This window comes from Nerophis ophidion, linkage group LG15 (assembly GCF_033978795.1).
Source record: "Nerophis ophidion isolate RoL-2023_Sa linkage group LG15, RoL_Noph_v1.0, whole genome shotgun sequence".
Taxonomy (NCBI): Eukaryota; Metazoa; Chordata; class Actinopteri; order Syngnathiformes; family Syngnathidae; genus Nerophis; species Nerophis ophidion.
The window spans coordinates 18,123,696-18,145,270 of record NC_084625.1 but is presented as its reverse complement, the minus strand read 5'-3'; the positions used below and the strand labels follow the sequence as shown (position 1 = coordinate 18,145,270).

At 37.3% G+C, this 21,575-nt stretch overlaps 1 protein-coding gene across 1 annotated transcript; it reads left to right on the top strand.

Moving 5' to 3' along the window:
* The first annotated feature begins 1,702 nt into the window (after positions 1–1,702).
* On the top strand, positions 1,703–20,173 carry rdh12l (retinol dehydrogenase 12, like). The gene is made up of 7 exons (XM_061921632.1): positions 1,703–1,872; positions 2,110–2,225; positions 16,321–16,476; positions 16,552–16,656; positions 18,857–19,066; positions 19,701–19,893; positions 19,959–20,173. Exons 1-7 carry the CDS (start codon positions 1,859–1,861, stop codon positions 20,059–20,061), a joined length of 897 nt encoding a protein of 298 aa, XP_061777616.1. The 5' UTR covers positions 1,703–1,858; the 3' UTR covers positions 20,062–20,173.
* The last annotated feature ends 1,402 nt before the right edge of the window (positions 20,174–21,575 follow it).

Genomic DNA, 21,575 nt, shown 5'->3' with positions numbered 1-21,575 from the left:
CCGCGGGCACCAGGTAGCCCGTAAGGACCAGATTAGTAGCCCGCTGGCCTGTTCTAAAAATAGCTCAAATAGCAGCACTTACCAGTGAGCTGCCTCTATTTTTGAAATTGTATTTATTTACTAGCAAGCTGGTCTCGCTTTGCTCGACATTTTTAATTCTAAGAGAGATAAAACTCAAATGGAATTAGAAAATCCAAGAAAATATTTTAAAGACTTGATCTTCACTTGTTTAAATAAATTCATTTATGTTTTTACTTTGCTTCTTATAACTTTCAGAAAGACAATTTTAGAGAAAAAATACAAACTTAAAAATGATTTTAGGATTTTAAAACACATGTATATTTTTTTATCTTTTAAATTCCTTCCTCTTCTTTCCTGACAATTTAAACCAATGTTCAAGTAAATTAATTTTTTTTATTGTAAAGAATAATAAATACATTAAAATTGAATTCTTCATTTTAGCTTCTGTTTTTTCGACAAAGAATATTTGTGAAATACTTTTTCAAACTTATTATGATTAAAATTCAAAAAAAATTATTCTGGCAAATCTAGAAAATCTGTAGAATCAAATTTAAATCTTATTTCAAAGTCTTTTGAATTTCTTTTAAAATGTTTGTTCTGGAAAATCTACAAGAATTAATGATTTGTCTTTGTTAGAAATATGGCTTGGTCCAATTTGTTACACATTCTTACAAAGTCCAGATTGGATTTTAACCTATTTAAAACATGTCATCAAAATTCTAAAATTAATCTTAATCAGAAAAAATTACTAATGATGTTTCATAAATTGTTTTTTTTATTTTTTCAAAAAGATTCGAATTAGCTAGTTTTTGTCTTCATTTTTTTCGGTTGAATTTGGAATTTTAAAGAGTCGAAATTCAAAATAAACTATGTTTCAAAATGTATTTATTTATTTATTTTTTCTTGTTTTCTCCTCTTTTAAACCGTTCGATTATGTTTTTTTTCATCATTTATTCTCTACAAAAAACCTTCCGTAAAAGGAAAAAAAAATGTACGACGGAATGACGGACAGAAATACCCATTTTATTTATATATATATATATATATATATATATATATATATATATATATATATATATATATATATATATATATATATATATATATATTATTTTATTTTTTATTTTTTTTATTTTAATTAAAGGTAAATTGAGCAAATTTGCTATTTCTGGCAATTTATTTAAGTGTGTATCAAACTGGTAGCCCTTTGCATTAATCAGTACCCAAAAAGTAGCTCTTGGTTTCAAAAAGGTTGGTGACCCCTGCCTTACAGAATCATCAATGGACATTTAAATGTATTCATACCCCCATAATATTGTAAAGTCACACTAATTCTGTATCGGGTTTTTTTTATAACAGGTCTCGTTTCACAGGCGCCTGGTATACAACCCTCTGAGTGCCTTTTGATAGTGTTCGTTTAAGTCAAACTCCTCATTTTACAGGTCAAATTAGAGAACATGTATCTTTAATGTTACTCTATTCCTCTCCAATTCAACATTCAGCATTGTTTTTAACATTTAACAGCTAATTAAACAAATTATATTTGTAAGTCAAACGCACTCGGCACGACTGGTGTTGTAAACCGAGCGCACACTTACGATTGCGTATGTGTATCAGCCAATCAAAAAAATTGCCGTCGTTCCCAAGCGATTAGCCAGACGCTGATTGGCTACAGCGAGTGTCGCTCACAGTTTAGGGCGTGACCGCATTTCCGCATGGCCGGGCTTGAGGTTTTAATGTAATTAAGGACTTGTGTGGGTTGTTAAAATAGATTTTTGTCATTTTTTTTGCTTTTAATTCGTCTTTCTTTCCAACTTGAGTTGTTGAAGATAGTAAGATGCAGGCAATAAGGTGAGTTTTTGTAAGTTATTGGCCATTTCGGCGATAAACAACATTGTTGGGTGTTATTGTTGTTAATGTGTGTACCTGTGGCAGTGATGTTACAAACGTCACGTGATATAAAACTGTAACAATAATGTTTTCACCTTTTTAGTACTGAATTTGTTTTTTTCTTTCGTATACGGAAGTTTGTTGTGCAATATGAGTCATGTGGTCATGTGGTTTTGTTTTTTTTGCTTAACTTGCCAGAAACTTCTTCCGGGGCCCATGGAGGAGTGCCGAGAGACTGGAAGGCAAGACGGTGCTCATTACCGGGGCCAACACCGGCATTGGCAAGGAGACAGCGGTTGATTTAGCCGGCCGAGGTTTGTGTGCAGTTTCTGAAGTAACCACACACACGCACTAAAAAAGATGCTCCAGGCACACTTAATTAGCATAAAACATGCACTTAGGGCTGGGCGATATTGCCTTTTTTTAATATCGCGATATTTTTAGGCCATATACACGATAAACAATATATATTACGATATTTTGCCTTGGCCTTGATTGAACACTTGATGCATATAATCCATTTCTACCGCTTATTCCCTTTTGGGGTTGCGGGGGGCGCTGGCGCCTATCTCAGCTACAATCGGGCGGAAGGCGGGGTACACCCTGGACAAGTCGCCACCTCATCACAGGGCCAACACAAATAGACAGACAACATTCACACTCAGCTGTATAATGATTATATGTGTGTACTTTAAAGGCCTACTGAAACCCACTACTACCGACCACGCAGTCTGATAGTTTATATATCAATGATGAAAGATTAACATTGCAACACATGCCAATACGGCCTTTTTAGTTTACTAAATTGCAATTTTAAATTTCCCGGGAGTTTCTTGTTGAAAACGTCGCGGAATGATGACGTATACGCGTGACGTCACGGACTGTGAGGAAATATTAGCTCTACGCACACACACAGCTAGAAGTCATCTGCTTTAACCGCATAATTATACAGTATTTTGGACATATTTTTTGCAATTTGTTCATTTAATAACGGACACTATAAAGAACAATGCTGTTGATGGAAAGCGGTGGATTCAAGCTGTCTTTCGCACCGAGACACAGCCGGCGTTTCTTTGTTTGTTGTGAAAGCAGAGCGGTCAAGCGAACATGTTTTTTCTCTAAGTCAACCAGCATGTTTTTGGATGGGGAAATTGTGATATATATCTTACCGAAAACATCCGTGGATTATTCGTTGTTCTGCAGCAGCTGTGAGCTTGGCTTCTCTCTGAGACACTGTGTGTTCAAAGCAGCCATCTGACCTCGAGATATTGCTTTACAATCTTTACAATTTTTAAAATCTCACTAAAACACTATCAAAACAATAAGCAGATAAAGGATCTTCCAGAATTATCCTAGTACATGAGTCTAATTACATCTGAAATGCTCACACTGTCGTTGCCCAGAGGTGTCGCTTTTCTTTTTTTTTTTGTAGTCTGTCGCTATCAATATCCTCAAACACGAATCTTTCATCCTCGCTCAAATTAATGGGGATATTGTCGCTTTCTCGGTCAGAATTGCTCGCGCTGCTGGCGTCCATGATGGTAATCAATGGGCGGATGGGAGGAGTCCGACAATCAGTGACGTCACGTGCACTACTTCCGGGAAAGGCAGGGCTTTTTTAAGAGCGACCTAAAGTTGTGAACTTTATCGTCGATGTTCTCTACTAAATCCTTTTAGCAAAAATATGGCAATATCACGAAATGATCAAGTATGACACATAAAATGAACCTGCTATCCCCGTTTGAATAAGAAAATCTCATTTCAGTAGGCCTTTAAAACATTCTTCTTCATACTGCATTAATATATGCTACTTTTAAACGTTCATGCAGAGAGGAAAATCACAACTAAGTCAATTAACCAAAACTGTATTTATTAAAGTTATTAAGCAATGGCACACACATTCAAGTCACTTCAAAAATATAAAGTGCAAGATTGTCAGAGACATTTTAAGTGTCAAATAAAAATGAGCTGCATAGTAGGAAATCAAATTGTATTCGTCCTTCACCATGTGGTACGTTACTAAGGTTATGAAATTCTCTTCATTCTCTAGCGAGTGACTTTTCAAATGATGCTACATATTAGCAGTAATGCTACTTTTTATAGCAACGCCTTTTCCCCCCCACACTTGACAAATTACGGTTGTCTGTTCGACATATTCCCACTTGAAGCCGAACCGACGCCAGACAATGGAAACTCTGCTGTTTTTATTGGGAATTAAGTCTTCCTTCATTTGTTACCAGATCCGCACCTTCTTTCTCTCGTACGGCTACATTAGCAGCTAACGTAGCCCAGTATGCTACCTCTCTGCTCTGCGAGGGCGGACACGTATGTAACGTATGACGTGACAGTATGTAAGAATGTGCGCCTGCTTGTCTGTAAGAAGGGAAGAGCCTGTAGTGTAATGCCCGCATCTAAAAGCAACTGCGTGAGAACGTATACTCGAATATTACGATATAGTCATTTTCTATATCACACAGAGACAAACCCGCGATATATCGTATATATCGATATATCATTGACTGGTCATTGACTTTGGGAGGTCGAGTCCACGGTCACAACCTATTGTGATCGAGGGAGTTGAGGTACAGACCGTGGACTCATTCAAGTACCTCGGGGTTTGGGTGGACAATAAGCTGGACTGGACTGTTAACACGGACCACCAGTACAAGAAAGGACAGAGCAGGCTGTACTTCCTCAGGAGACTGCACTCCTTCAACATGTAGAAAACTCCTGTGGATGTACTACCAGTCTGTGGTTGCCAGTGTTCTGTTCTACATGGTAGTGTGCTGGGGGGGCAGTACATCTAAGAAGGACAGCTCCAGACTTGAGAAACTGATCAGGCGGGCCGGTTCTACAATCGGAATGAAACTGGACTCACTGGTGACGGTGGCAGAGAAGAGGACTGTTGACAAACTAGTGAGCATCCTGGATGATGCCAGTCACCCTCTGCATAGCGTTATCAGTAGCCAGAGGAGCCTGTTCAGTGCTAGACTGCTTCATCCCAAGTGCAGGACTAATAGACTCAAGAACTCCTTTGTCCCACACGCCATTAGACTGTACAACTCCTCTCTGGGACGGGGGACAGGGGGTATTAGGATGACAGGGGATGCAAAACATTAACAGTGCAATACGTTTTCATAACATGGTCACTACTGCCTACTTTGTCTTGTTATATTCTTATTTTACTGTTATATTTTTATTCCCATTGTTTTTATTCTTTTTGTAATATTTCTCTATTTTGTTTCCATTTAAACCCCCATTATTTACTTTTTACTTTTTTCTTTAAATTGATCTCAACTCTGTACACTGCTGCTGAAATTTTAATTTTCCTGAAGGAACTCTCCTGAAGGAATCAATAAAGTACTATCTATCTATCTATCTATATCGCCCAGCCCTACATGCACTCACTGGATACATTATAACCTTTGAAGAAAATAAGGCTCATATTTAAACATGATTAGCATTTGCACAAACATATTGTGAGTCAAGTCAATATCAGAAGCAAGGCAAAGTTTATTTATAGAGCACAATTCATACACAATGCAATTCAAAGTGTTTTACAGAAAATTATAAGAAGGCAAAAATAAAAATGTCAAATGATCATGAAAGAATCCTAATTCAACTTAAAATCAATCAAATAGTTTAGCGTCCCCTACAACCTGAAACTTTCACCCCTTTACAGCCGCATGCTGTCCAGGCGTCCACTTTTCCTCCATATTAAAAGTGTGCCGGCCCAGTCCCATAATAATGTAGCGTAGGACGGGTTTAATAATGGTCTTTACTCAAAGATGTCAAGAAATGCTGACATATTGTATGATCTTTTAACTGGTTTAATGATAACATTAATTTCAAGCACACACACGTGAATGCAAGATTGATCAACAGCCATACATGTCACACTGACGTTGGCCGTATAAACAACTTTAACACTGTTACTAATATGCACCACACTGTCAACCCACACCAAACAAGAATGACAAACACATTTCGGGAGAACATCCGCACCGTAACCCAAAATAAACACAACAGTAGAAATACCCAGAATCCCTTGCAGCACTAACTCTTCTGGGACACTAAAATAACATCTACGGCTTTTGGAGCTCAGTGCACAACTGCACACAAAACAAGAAGGAGATGAAGCAGAAGAACGAAGAAGAGACATGGCGACGACGAGTAAGAAGAATAAATACACTTGCAAGTTCCAAAATGATTGGAGAAAATAATTTCATTTCATCCAGGACAGCTGGAAGGGGAAGTGGTATGCTGCCTGCACCTCAACCCCGCTTCCCCCACCCGTCCCCGCAACCACGCCCCCCACCCCCCTACCCACTCCCACCCCTAACCACGCCCCCATCTCACGAATTCGGAAGTCTCAAGGTTGGCAAGTATGCCTTAATCACAAGTGTCTCAAAGGGCTGCACAAGCCACAACGACATCCTTTGCTCAGATCCCATATCAGGGCAAGAAAAAACTTAACCCAATGGGATACACTTAAGACCCTTGCCGGTGCCCTCATAAAGTGTCATTTTGACTACGCCTGCCCCTCATGGTTCAACAGTATCCCCAAGCCACTAAAAACAAAACTGCAAACTTCCCAAAACAAGCTGGTGAGACTCCTGCCCATTTTTGAATACAGGACTCACCTAACTCAAGCCCACTTTACCAAATTGGGATGGCTTAGTGTTGAGGAAAGAGTACAGCAAATCGTAATGTGCCTGGTATTCAAAATACTCGGAGAAACTGTCCCCAAGTACCTGTCAAACTATTTCACCAGAGTAAGTGATGCTCACAGGTACTACACGAGGGAGTTCCTTAGACTTCGTCCCCCCAAAATTCAAGACTCTCATGGGACAAAATGCATTGTACTTTTTTGCCACCACACAGTGGAATGCACTACCAACAGATCTTAAAATTCGAACTTCCCTACTAAATTTTAAAACTGCCATAAAATCATGGCTCAGCTCAACCTCTATCTGATCTGAACCAAAATTGATGCCCAGAAACTGTCCGAAGCATCAAGCAGGTTTATATGTAGTGTATATATATTTTCTCATTCTGTTTTGCACACTCTTTGAGTCAATATGTGCATAGTCATTAGTGTCATGTACATAATGTATATACCCTCCCCATTTTTTGTACATATTGTTTTTCAAATCACCTGACATGTATACTGTGTATATGTACATAATTTATAAAAAAAACAAAACAATTTTTTTATATGCATGTTACAGGTTATATGTCTTTTATTATTGAATGTATCAACTGTGATGAATATTTAATGGACCACAATGGAAACAAGCCTTTTGGCTTTTGGTGCCATCCATTTGCTTTTTTTAAAGCATTACATGGATGCAATTCTTTAAGATGTCAGCGAACTTCTCAATCAATCAAACAATGAGAAACCTTGGAGGGCAACCAGTGCAATGGACGTCGAGTGGATTTAGTTAATAGTGTGAGATTCCAGTCCATAGTGGGGCCAGCAGGGGATCATTTTGAGTGGAGACAAGCCAGCAGCGCAGAGACGTCCCCAACTGATGCACAGATGAGTGGTCCACCCCGGGTCCCAACTTTGAACCGCGACTCCTCAATCATATCCTGGTTCTAGTCAGGACTCGAGCAGCAGCATTGGGTTCACAGGGTCAGTTACCATTATAACTGATCCTGTGAACCTAACCTAGATGCTGGCGGGGTTTATTTGATGAAAAGAAAAGTATGTTAATTGTTAGTTGTGTCCAAAGTGCTGCTTGGGACATTTTGCGACCCGTAGCTCATTATTAACATTGCAGCGTCCCGGAAGACTTAGTGCTGCAAGGGGTTCTGGGTATTTGTTCTGTTCTGTTTATGTTGTGTTACGATGCTGATGTTCTCCCGAAATGTGTTTGTCATTCTTGTTTGGTGTGGTTTCACAGTGTGGCGCATATTTGTAACAGTGTTAAAGTTGTTTATACGGCCATCCTCAGTGTGACCTGTATGGCTGTTGACCAAGTATGCTTTGCATTCACGTGTGTGTGTGTGTGTGTGTGTGTGTGTGTGTGTGTGTGTGTGTGTGTGTGTGTGTGTGTGTGTGTGTGTGTGTGTGTGTGTGTGTGTGTGTGTGTGTGTGTGTGTGTGTGTGTGTGTGTGTGTGTGTGTGTGTGTGTGTGTGTGTGTGATAAGCTGTAGGTATTATGTGACTGGGCCGGCACGCTGTTTGTATGGAGGAAAAGCGTACATGACGACAGGTTGTAGAGGATGCTAAATGCAGTGCCTTTAAGGCACGCCCTCAATATTGCTGTCCTGTTTGAAATTGGGAGAAATTCGGGAGAATGGTTGCCCCGGGAGATTTTCGGGGGGGGAAATTCGGGAGTCTCCGGGGAAAATCGGGGGAGGGATTGGCAAGTATGAGCTAGACACATGTAATAAATGTCCTTAATTGGACAATATTGCAGTTTAAAACAGCACATTTGTCAATTCAAACAAGTTATCAATCAATATAAAAAATAATTGTAGTTTCATATTACTTTGCGATACAAAATCTCCAAGGCAGAAGTGTAATACAAACTATCCAGTAACAAACAGCATTATGCAAGGCACTGATCAAAGTAAAATTATTGTGAACACTAGGTGTCTCCAAAACACAACAATCCACTTCAAAAGCTTAAATCTGTCATAGGGTTAGTGTTTTTTGTACCTTTTTGTTCTTTGAGTAATTTCATTTGATCAAACCTTTTCTAACATTCCACGCTGTAAAATATTAAGTAATATTTTTTTTTTTTTTAATTACCGCTATGCCTTAAAAGAGAACTGCACTTTTTGGGTGGAATTTAGCTTTTATTTACGATTTCCAATGCATAAAAAAGAAAGACAAATGTGTTCTTTTCTCACATAGGGATGGTTAATGATAGGCAGAATTCCAAAAAAGTGCAGTTGCCTCTTAAGGTTAGAGTGTTTAATACCTCCCATTGCGCTTGACTAATTTCACTTGATCAAACCTTTTCTAACATTCCACACTTCAAAATAATAAAAGTATGTACCATGAGTCCTGCTAATATCGTATCGGTTTGATATCAGTATTGTACCAGAAGTGAAAATGCCATATAAGGACACCCCTGCCAAATATAACTAAAATCTGTGATATATCATGCTGGGAACTAGGGATTCACTATAATAAGTGAAGTGAATGTACCGCTAGATAGGGGCTAACTGGCCAAAATGCTAGCTCAAAGCGAAGATCAATCCCTTGTACGGTTGTACGGGAGACCGGTATTAGGACGGTGTGGCGCGGTTGGGAGAGTGGCTGGGCCAGCAACCTGAGGGTTCCTGGTTCAATTCCCACCTTCTACCAACCTCACGTCCATTGTGCACTTGAGCAAGACACTTCACCCTTGCTCCTGTTGGGTCGTGAATGGGTGAATGTGGAACGAGAGTCAAAGCACTTTGAGTACCTTGAAGGTAAAAAAGTGCTATACAATTATAACCCATTTTACCATTTTTTAGTGTGGTACCGCGATCCTAATGAATCATATTCGGTACCATACAGCCTCTGAAATGTACCGGTCCGGACTTGGTATCGGATTGATACCCAAATGTGTGGTATCATCCAAAACTAATGTAAAGTATCAAACAACAGAAAAATAAGTGATTATTACATTTTAACAGAAGTGTAGATAGAACATGTTAAAAGAGAAAGTAAGCAGATATTAACAGTAAATGAACAAGTAGATCAATAATACATTTTCTACCACTTTTCCTCAATATTTTTGACAAAATAATAGAATGATAAATGACACAATATATTACTGCAAACGTCAGCAGCTAAATTGGGAGTCTTTGTTTGCTTACTTACTAATAAAGGACAAGTTGTCTTGTATGGACACTATTTTATTTAAGGATAAACTTGGAATACGAAAGATATGTTTATGTACTGTAAGATTTTTTTGTTAAAGCCAATAATGCCATTTTTTGTGGTCCCCTTTATTTAGAAAAGTATCGAAATAATTTTGGTACCGGTACTAAAATATTGACATCGGGACAACACTAATCCCTGGGAGTTTGGACAGATTTTAATTGTTTCTCATCACACAAAGCTCTCTACAACAGGCTGAGACTTCTACTCGATATCTCACTGGCTAAAGGTACGGTATTTGTTTAAATCTGTATTGTAAAGTTCAAATTTGAATGACAATCAAAAGGAAGTCTAAGCCTAAATAAGTTAGTTGCGCTGCAAGCTGTCAACGCTAACAACCATTATGGCTTTCAGTTGACTGCTTAGCAACAATGAAACACACTCTATCGAACAAAACTCCCAGCCTGGCACGTTTGGGCTCACTGAGCGAGTTTAAGAAAACAGAGGATCCGAGGCATTAAATGAGAATATTAATGTAAAATATGAGATTGATGATGGAAACGATGAAAGACCTCAAAATGTTTAAAAAATAGAGAATGTCTGCAAGCAGAGACTGACAGCCTGGGAATTAATTGTAAGTTATACAATAAAGAAGTTTAGAAATGAAGGGAATATTTTCTGAGAGGACAGTGCAGCAGTGATATAAGAGGCGAAGGTCCTACAAGGGGACACCACAGCATTGAGACAGGAGATGAAAGTCCTACAAGAGGACACCACAGCATTGAGACAGGAGATGAAAGTTCTATGTGAGGAGAATGCAGGATTGATACAGGAGATGAAAGTCCTACAAGAGGACACCACAGCATTTAGACAGGAGATGAAAGTCCTACAAGAGGACACCACAGCATTTAGACAGGAGATGAAAGTCCTACAAGAGGACACCACAGCATTTAGACAGGAGATGAAAGTCCTACAAGAGGACACCACAGCATTTAAACGGGAGATGAAAGTCCTGCAAGAGGAGAATGCAGGATTGCGCCAATAGTTGATGGCCATTCAACAAGATAACAGTGATGTGAAGAATATCAAAGATGAGATGGATCAGAATACGTGAATATATGATATCATCATTGCAGGGCTGCACATTACTCCCAGATCCTACGTCAGAGCAGTTGACAACAAATGAAATGGATGTCAATTCAACAGAGCAACAAGTAGTCAACCTCCTGCAATTGAAGGACCTTGATGTCGTTAATGCATTCCAGGCAATGGAAGTAACACCACCACCACGCTAGTAACGGACATGAAGCTTGCCAACTAGATATCTGGAATTGCACTGCTTAAAAACAGGAAAGAAGCTGATGGGTACAAATGTGAACATGAATAAGCATCTGAATAAACGTAACGCTGACATTGCAAATTCCGGCAACTTGGAGCACTAACTGAAAAATTCAAATCAAGCTAAATGGAGGTCCAGAAGCAAGATTACTTGTTGTCAAAGACATTAAGGATATGGAGGAATATTAAAGCTTTGACAACAACGATAATATAGTCTGATGAAAAGCACATGTCTACATTTAACATAAACACTACGATGTTCCAAGGGACCATTGAAACCGAAGACCTGGATTTAGGAGCACATTCATCAACACTCATGGACATTACTGAAGCAACACAAAATATTGCTGATGTGGTCCTGATGGCTTCATCTGAACGGGATCTTCAGCTCTCACTGGATCGGTTCGCAGCCGAGTGTGAAGCGACCGGAATGAGAATCAGCACCTCCAAGTCCGAGTCCATGGTTCTCGGCCGGAAAAGGGTGGAATGCCATCTCCGGTTTGGGGAGGAGACCCTGCCCCAAGTGGAGGAGTTCAAGTACTTAGGAGTCTTGTTCACGAGTGAGGGAAGAGTGGATCGTGAGATCGACAGGCGGATTGGTGCGGCGTCTGCAGTAATGCGGACGTTGTACCGATCCGTTGTGGTGAAGAAGGAGCTGAGCCGGAAGGCAAAGCTCTCAATTTACCGGTCGATCTACGTTCCCATCCTCACCTATGGTCATGAGCTTTGGGTCATGACCGAAAGGATAAGATCACGGGTACAAGTGGCCGAAATTAGTTTCCTCCGCCGTGTGGCGGGGCTCTCCCTTGGAGATAGGATGAGAAGCTCTGCCATCCGGTAGGAACTCAAAGTAAAGCCGCTGCTCCTTCACATCGAGAGGAGCCAGATGAGGTGGTTCGGGCATCTGGTCAGGATGCCACCCGAACGCCTCCCTAGGGAGGTGTTTAGGGCACGTCCAACCGGTAGGAGGCCACGGGGAAGACCCAGGACACGTTGGGAAGACTATGTCTCCCGGCTGGCCTGGGAACGCCTCGGGATCCCCCGGGAAGAGCTAGACGAAGTGGCTGGGGAGAGGGAAGTCTGGGTTTCCCTGCTTAGGCTGTTGCCCCCGCGACCAGACCTCGGATAAGCGGAAGAAGATGGATGGATGGATGGATTTGTTTTTAGTCTTTTTTTTTTGTATTTTATCTTCAGCTGCTGTTGTCAGAGTCACACCACTGAATTTCATTGTATTCCTTTACAATAAAAAAATGAAATATTCCAGTCTATCAATTTCTAATCAAAACATGTTTAAAAGGGAGTAGGAAGACGCAGAGCTTACTATGCAGGGTTTTATGTTTTACTGTTAAAATATTTAGTAGGTCTTAGTCATATTTGGATTATTTAAATATATATAAAAAAATCAATTATCGTAAATATAACTAATGTATAAGCTACTAATATTACTAACAATAAGAACAACTGGCCAGCAAGTCCTAAAAAAATGTTTTTTTTATTTAATGAAGTATATCTTAGAATTTAGTGCATAATACTTATAAGCACATTGGTTTGACAAAGTTCTTGGTTAGAAAATAAATATGTAGCCACTTCCTTTTTTTCTTTCTTTTTTTTTCATTTATTCGATTATTTTAGGCAGTGACATTTAAAAAAAAAGCTTAAAGGTAGACAATACATAACAATATAAATTAATATAATGCAAAAGGTAATGTATAGTATATAAGCATGATTGTCCAGTTTTGCCAGAAAGGGAGTGGGAAGAAGATAATGTATTTAATCCCACCCCTAGTTCTCCGTACTTAATATGTGCTTTGCATTTAGATTGACTTTACATGTTAAATATTATTTTCAGCTGCCTCCATGTTTTTTACTAGTGGGATTTCCCCCCAAATTAAAAAAAAAATCTGTTTACCCACTAATTCCTTCACTTTTTTACCTGTGGACTATAATAAGAAAATTGTTAAACTACTGCATTCAAACCTGTACTGACTCTGGCAGTGAGTATCTCTCACTTCAGTCCAATATTATTTGACATTGTTAATCTTCTTTTCAAAACAAAGTGTTCAACCATATACATGTCAACACTTTCCGTTCCTGTTGCGTAAAGATAGACTGCCCTTTCTGTCCCCACTTGCTATAGTGTAATGTAGAATTTTAACTTGGAGTCAACATACTCAACATTGATTGAACTAACTCCGAGCAAGTGTTCTGGAACCCGACATTCAGTTTCCCATCTTAGGGTAAATCAGTTCAGACATCAAGTTTAGACTCAGTTTGTTGAATATGCTACCTGGAATAACTGTACTTGACTCCCAAATAATGTGATAAATAACCTGTGCTGAATATTCAGATTTTTTTGCATACACATGCAATATGCAAGTGAGTGTTATGCTTTCATTGTTTGTCTTTATTCATGCTGCTAGGTGACAGTAGCGTTCAAGATAATCTACATTTATTCATCAGTTCGATAATTAGGGGGTTTCTTCTTTATACAAGTGCCAGTAACTCCTGGAATGGAGAAGCACTGCTCTATTCATTGAGTATTTTCACAGTTGTGTCACAAGAGGGCGTGCTTCCCTTTTGCTTTTTAAATGCATGCATGTTTTCCTGCTTTTTGATGACTTCATAATATCAATCCCGGGCTCGGTATCTTTCTGTGTGGAGTTTGCATTTTCTCCCCGTGACTGCTTGGGTTCCCTCCTGGTACTCGGGCTTCCTCCCACCTCCAAAAACATGCACCTGGGGATAGGTTGATTGGCAACACTAAATGGTCCCTAGTGTGCGAATGTGAGTGTGAATTTTGTCTGTCTATCTGTGTTGGCCCTGCGATGAGGTAGCGACTGGTCCAGGGTGTACACCGCCTTCCGCCCGGATGCAGCTGAAATAGGCTCCAGCAACCCCGAAAGGGACAAGCGGTAGAAAATGGATAATAACTTTTATGGTCGGTGTAGTGAAAATCTAAAGGTTATGGTTGACCAACAAACAAATTCCAGAAAAAAGCAGTGTTAGTGTATTCACACTAAATCACAATGGCTAAATTAAGTATTTAGTAAATTTTACTGTCTAAAGCGTTTAACTATTTAGGTGAATGTCATGTCTATTACATTCATTCACACATTTTCAATATACTGTAGGGATTGTTTTTTTTAACCTTAAATCTGAATAGTAGAAACCGAACAAATACCGTATCTCCTTGAATTGCCGCAGAGCATATAGTATGCGCCTGCTTTGAATTACTGCCAGGTCAAACTCGCTTCCCAAAATAATTAGCGCATGCTTAGTATTACCGCCTGGTCAAACTCGTGACATCACGAGTGACACTTCCCCTGTCATCATTTTCAAAATGGAGGAGGCAGATTTTAATCCCGGTAATTTGAAATCGCATAAAGGGAAGAATATTAAGACCTATTCAGTAGGATTTAAGGTCCAAGCTTACATCACACTCAAATTTTTACTGCATACCTTTGGTAAGTGCCGGAGTGAGAAGAGGTTTTAAAATAATTAACGCATGCTTACTTTTACCGCGTGCCTTTGGTAAGCGCAGGAGTGAGAAAAGGCTTTAAATTGATTAGCGCCCCGGCGACATTTAAGGAAATACGGTACTCAATACTTTTGTCCATGCAAAGTAATATTTTTCTTGTTTTGATAAATCTTTCAAATTAAATCAAATTCGACTTTATTTATACAGCACTTTTCATGCACTGGCAAGTGGCAAACACAAAGTACTGTACAAAACAAAATAAACCAAAAAATAACCATAACAGAAGAACACAAAACACACCTTCACACACATGCACATAGACACACACATACAGCACTTTTGACAATTACAAAGCTAAAACAAGACATAGTATGACACTGAGGATTTGAGGAAAAACACCACCTTTTGGAAAAAAAAATTTAAAACATATGACCAAAAATATATAAAACATGAAAAAAATGTAGACAATAAGTTAATAAAAACATAACATTGAGAGAGTAATAGAAATATTAATGGTTTGGATAATAAAACATGATAAAAACAGATGATTAGTAAAAATACTGATTTAAAAAGGTGTGTCTTTAGCCTTTTTTTTTAAAATTAATTCCAGTTTGATACAGTAAAAAGTTCAAACTTAATTTTTTTTCAGATACAGTAGTACATCAACTTTCGAGCTTAATTAGTTCTGTCGCAGAGCTCTTAACTCAAAACACTCGTTTCTCTTAATTAGCATAATTTTATTTGGCGCTTGGCCCCCAAAACAGCACAATTTTAACAGCCTTTTAAAAATAACAACTTTTAGATAAGAAATAATGTATAAAAACAATTCAATAGAATGTACTACAAACAACTACAGTTATTTTTTGAAGTATTGTAATAATGACTTCTCCGGTATATCTTTCTAGCTGCTTTTCCGTCACACACCATCGGCAGCTTTTCCATAAAATTATGGAAACATGTCTGCTTTGGATATTGTTTTAAAAACAGCACAAATTTAACATGTAACGCCTTTTAAGATAAAAAAACAAAACAAAAAACTTTTAGATAAGAAATATTGTATCAAAGCAATGCAATAGAATGTACTAACAACTACTGTAGGTTTATAAAGTTATATAATAATAAAGTACAGCATTTACCATGGAGATTGGACGTCTACAGTATCTCCTTTCAGCTGATTCCCCGTCCAACACACTATCAGCAGATTTTCCATACTTCTATGTATAAATAACCGCCGTTTATATATTAATTTAATATTTTTAGCTCGTGTTAAACTCATTGTGCTTCAATGAGTTTAACACGAGTCATTGCTAGTCACTAGACTAGCAATGACACTGCTTTGTCAGATTGACTACACACTCACTCATGTTTATCATTATTTTTTTCTGTTATAAACTAAGATCATCCGCTTTTTCTTCTCAGCACTGTTCTTCACCCTCATTTTTTTCATTCCAATGGTTGGAAAAAGAAAGTCCATCTTTCGTTATGAACTAACGCGTAAGACCAGTTGTTTTGGTTGGATCTTACGAGGTTCACACTGTGACCTTTGCTACACCAACTAATGGCAGGGATGCTTGTAATTCAAATTTTTGTTTGCAACTTAAAGCTTAACAGTTAGCCAAGAGACAGCTCTTACTGTATCTCAGAACACTCTTAAGTTTCAATGTTTCTTTAAATTCCCAAACCAATGATCATTTCCTCTTTGACAACAAAGCAATGCAATTTATGAATCACCATGATAAACACTGTAAATGTTTGTATATGTGCACAGGTGCCAAGATCATTATGGCTTGCAGGGACATGGAGAAAGCCCAGGCCGCCACCAAAGAGGTCATAGAACGTTCCGGCAATGACAACGTCGTTTGTATGAAACTCGACCTGGCCGACAGCAAATCCATCACAGAATTTGCGCAGGCCATTAACCAAGGTAGGATGCGAATTTTTCACATTGGTGTTCTTCGGGGATGACACTCCTAGTCCCCTTTTTATTTCATTTTTATAGGAGAGCCAAAACTGAACATCCTCATCAACAACGCGGGTGTGATGGTCTGTCCTTACGGGAAAACGGCTGACGGCTTTGAGATGCAGATTGGCATCAATCACATGGGTAAATCATCCGCAGCAGGTCGTCTGTTTACTCACTTCATGCAGACTATTTTATTGTCACTGAGGACATTAACTTATTGTGAGGCGATAGCTCTTACACAAACACTGGACAAAGGTGAATGTGTCTTTTTGTTTATGACTTCACTCTCATGAGAGTTGACACCCACTTTTATGTTGATATTATTACTGTCGTCTGATAAGGTTGTGAGTTTTCGTTTAGAATTGTAACATTTTAAAAGGCCAAATTATTTTAATAATTGTTTACGACTTACATCAAAAATACTGCTGTATGTTCAGCACCTATGACGAATCAGACCTTGGTGGTCACCTGAACGGAACTAGTCAAACAGGAAGCGAGCTGACTATTACTGTAGAGGAGTGGTTCTCGAACTTTTTTCAACAAGTAGCACCTCTCCAAATACCACTATAATGACCAACAATAAACAACATTTGCATAGTAGTCTTAAGTATTCATTAAAAACAAGGTAGAGGTTTTAATTAACAAGTATATTTAATACTGTTGGCCACTGTAACATTACACACAGTTTGAACAGTAAGACAGTGTTTGAAATTTGGAAAATAAAACACAAGTCACTTAAGTGATTCTTTGGGGTACAACTAAATGAAGCTCACACAGTACTCGTGGTAACCATGCCACAGTTTGAGAATTACTGCTATAATTGGTCAAATGCGACAGAAGTAAATAAATCTTTGAGCAATTACATAATTGTGTCATTGATAGAGGTGGGAATCTTTGGGCAATTCAGAAGCTATGATTCAATAAACAATTGATTATCTGTGCATCATTTATTTATGTGTATTGATGCAGTTTTACATTTCTTTTCATTTCACTAAATAAGCGTTTATCATTTGCAACTTTAAAAAACAGCGCATCTGTAATAAGAAACAGTACAATTATTTCCAATCACATTTATTATTTTATATTAAATGTGTGCAAAACTGGAACATAAGTACCCTATAAAATAAAGGAGCTAGTCAGGTCTCTTAAGGTGGCTGGCTGCAGTCAGAAAAATTTTAGAACTGTCTGCATTACATTATTTACAATAAATATTATTGATGTTTACTAATAGATTTTATAATCATACATGTCCGAATTCCGATTAATCTATTAATTATTCCCCCCTCTAGTCATTATATAATTAAATGTGAAATTAAGTGCTTATGTGTTAATAAATGTGTCCTTGATTAATTCAATTCAACATTTATATAACTTATTAATTATGTCAATATTTAATAATGTAATTATTTCATGAACCTGCGTCAGTATGAAGGGCCAGATGGGATAAAATGTAATAATTACAATTGGAATTAAATACAAACAAGTGTTATTAAATCTGTCAGATTATTTATTGTAAAACTAAATTTAATCATTTATTTAAAGATTTAATTATTTTAGGATCTAATTATTTTACAATTAATGTAATTATTTAATTATAGATTTCATTATTTTAGGATCTAATTATTTTACAATTAAATGTTTGATTCAATTGTTTTATCAAATGATATAATCAGCTAATGACACATTTAAAGATGTATTTATTGATTTCATTTTGTCCCATTTGGCCTGTGTGTCCCAAGTGATTTCATGATTTGATTATTTCTCGTATTGAATTGATTGATTTAATTATTTCATGAACCTGGGTGGTATCTTCATGAATGTATTTTGTCCGTCAAACTCAGCCGTTAAAGTCCCAGGTATCAGCACCTGCCCACTGACTTTGACGGCTGAGTTTGATGATTAAAAAAAATTCATAAATACACCACACAGGTTCATAAAATAATTTGATTAATTAATTTAAAACGGGAAATAATTAAATTGAGAAATAATTTATTAAATATTTGAATATACATAATTTTACATTAAATTAAGACATTTAATGACACATGTATTTATTTAATTTTACTTATTAACACGTTTGGATAATTTGTTTAATTATTTCCCATTTGACCCTCCATATAGTGATTTCAGGAGTTCAGTTAGGTTCGATTTATACAAAGAGACCAATAAAAGGCTAAGAAATGTTTTGCTGTTATTTTTTTCAATTAAAGCATAAATCAGCGTTTTACAATATTAAACTTTTTTTTGGCACAATTTTTCAAATGTTATTGCATACAACATTTGCGGGTGTTTTTTAGCGAAAAAAATAATACTTTTTGCTGTATTTGGTCCTACAATCAAGGTCACGTCCTGCTTACCTATCTGCTCCTGGACCTGATCAAGCGTTCAGCACCAGCCAGGATCGTCACCGTGTCGTCCATGGCTCACTCGTGGGGCACCATCAAGTTGGACGACATCAACAGCGAGAAGCACTACGACAAGCAGAAGGCGTACGCTCAGAGCAAGCTGGCCAACGTGCTGTTCACGCGCTCGCTGGCCAAACGCCTCCAAGGTGTGTTGTCCAACTTCTAATATCTTCCGCCTATGTGTGACGTGTGTGTAATTCCTCAGGCATCTGTCCTTAGACATCTTCAGTTATGGTTACTGCTGTTGTGTATTTTACTTGTCATTCATTGCACTATTGTGCATTTGAATGATGTCATATGTGAAGATGCAATATGTGTCCTTCGACCTGTTCTTGACCAGTAAGTGTGAACAAAATCAGTCATCTCACATGTGTTCTCCACTTTTGAGAGAACAGGGGCGAGATGAGACTGCCCCGAGTACAAAGAGGATAGCTTTGTAAAAAAAAAAAAAAATAGCAGGCCTCGCTACACATCTTAAAATAAAGCTCTGCCAACTATACAGCTGCGAGCCACACAGCTGTCATCTGTAAATGTGATTGTGTTGTTTTTTTAGCCAACATGATAGCATGATAATGTTGTCAGAATATGTTAGCAGCACGTTAGCTTACATTGCTAGTGTTGCTAACGTTTGTGTTTTCCTGTTATTAAATGTGATAGATGGCATTTCTTACGGTGCACATGTGCAGATTTTCAGTGTAATTACGCTTCTTGGAGACTCTCATTAGCATTAAAACTACAGACACACAAAACAAATAATAAACATGTTCTTTAAATCCTTAGGCACCGGTGTGACGGCATATTCCCTCCATCCGGGAGTGGTCCAGACAGACTTGTGGCGTCACCTGAACGGACCCCAGCGCTTCATGATGAAGTTGGTGAGCCCCTTCACCAAGTCGTCGGAAAAGGGCGCCAAGACCACCATCTACTGCGCCGTGGATCCGGCTCTGGAGAACGAGAGCGGCGGCTACTACAGGTACCGAGGCGAGAGGTAAGAGTGAGGTTGTTTCAGTTGCTCACACCATGCGTCCTCTTCGACAGCGACTGCGCCCCCGCCAACTGCTCGGCAGAGGGCAAAGACGACGCCCTAGCGCAAAAGCTGTGGGAGCTGAGCTGTCAGATGCTTAACATTACGTGGGAGTGACCATGGCTTCTGTTTACACTTCAACAATTTCTAACTGTAGATTCGAAATATGTTTACATTTTCTACTTGTTCTGTGGTATTTAGTTACATTAAAGCATATCTGATGCCTTCACTTTGCGTGTTGTTCAAAACTGCTTGCTTATTCCTGGAAATATGAAAATCTCCACTAATCCACTTTTTAGATGTGATGATCTTCAATAATGCAGATTTTGAATATGAACACTTTGATTTATGTACTTTTTGAATATAAAAATCTTCATTAAGCGACATTTTAAACATAAAGATCTCATATAATGTACTTTTTAAAGGTGAATTTGTCCATTATTGTACATTTCAAATATGAAGATCTTCAATAATGTACTTTTTAAAAGATGATCTACACCAATGTACATTTTTATATAAAAAATCTTTGATAAAAATTTTGAATACCAATGTTCCCATTAATGCACATTTAAAATTTAAAGATCTCCAGTAATTTATATTTCAAATATGAAGATGTCCAATAATGCACTTAGGAAATGTGATGAGCTCCGATAATGTACATTTTATATGTAACGATCTCTTTCAATCCAATTTTTTAAAGATGATCTACATTATTGATCAATTCAAATATGAATATCTTCAATAATGTACTTATTAAACATGAAGAGCTCTATTAATGCACATTTCACGTATAGATATCTACATTAATGTATATTTTAAATATGAAGATCTCAATGTGCTTTTAATTATAGAGAGCCTCATTAATGTACATTTTAAAAATCGTGATTTCATCAATGGACTTTTTAAACAGGAAGTTCTGTATCTTTTTACTTTTTAAATATTAAGAATTCCATTATTTGCACTTTTTAAATATGAAGTTCTATATCATTGTACTTTTTAAATATTAAGATTTTCATTAATGCACTTTTTAAATATTAAGTTACATATCAATGTACGTGTTAAATATTAAGATGTCTATTTATGGCCTTTTTAAATAGGAAGTTTTTTATCATTGTACTTTTTAAATATAAATTCTTCATGCACTTTTAAAATATGAAGATCTCCAACAATGCACTTATTAAATATGAAGTTGTATCTATTGCACATTTTATATGTAAATATCCCTATTAATGTACATCTTAGATATAAATATCTCATTTAATGCACTTTTTAAAAGATGATCTACATTATTATTTCAATCATAAAGATTTCATTTACTGCACATTTAAATACTAAAATTTCAATGTACAATTTGAATAAAAAGATATCCACGAATGTACATTTTAAATATAAAGGTATCCTTTTAATGTACATTTTAAATATGATTAAATGATTCTTTGTATGTTTTAATTATAAGGATATTCATTAATGCATATTTTAGGAATCGAGATTTCCAATAATGCACTGAATAAGAACATCTCTATTAATGTACGTTTTAAATATAAAAATGTCCATTAATACACATTTTGAATATCAATATTTACATTATTATACTCTTTAAACATGAATATCTCCAATAATGCACTTATTAA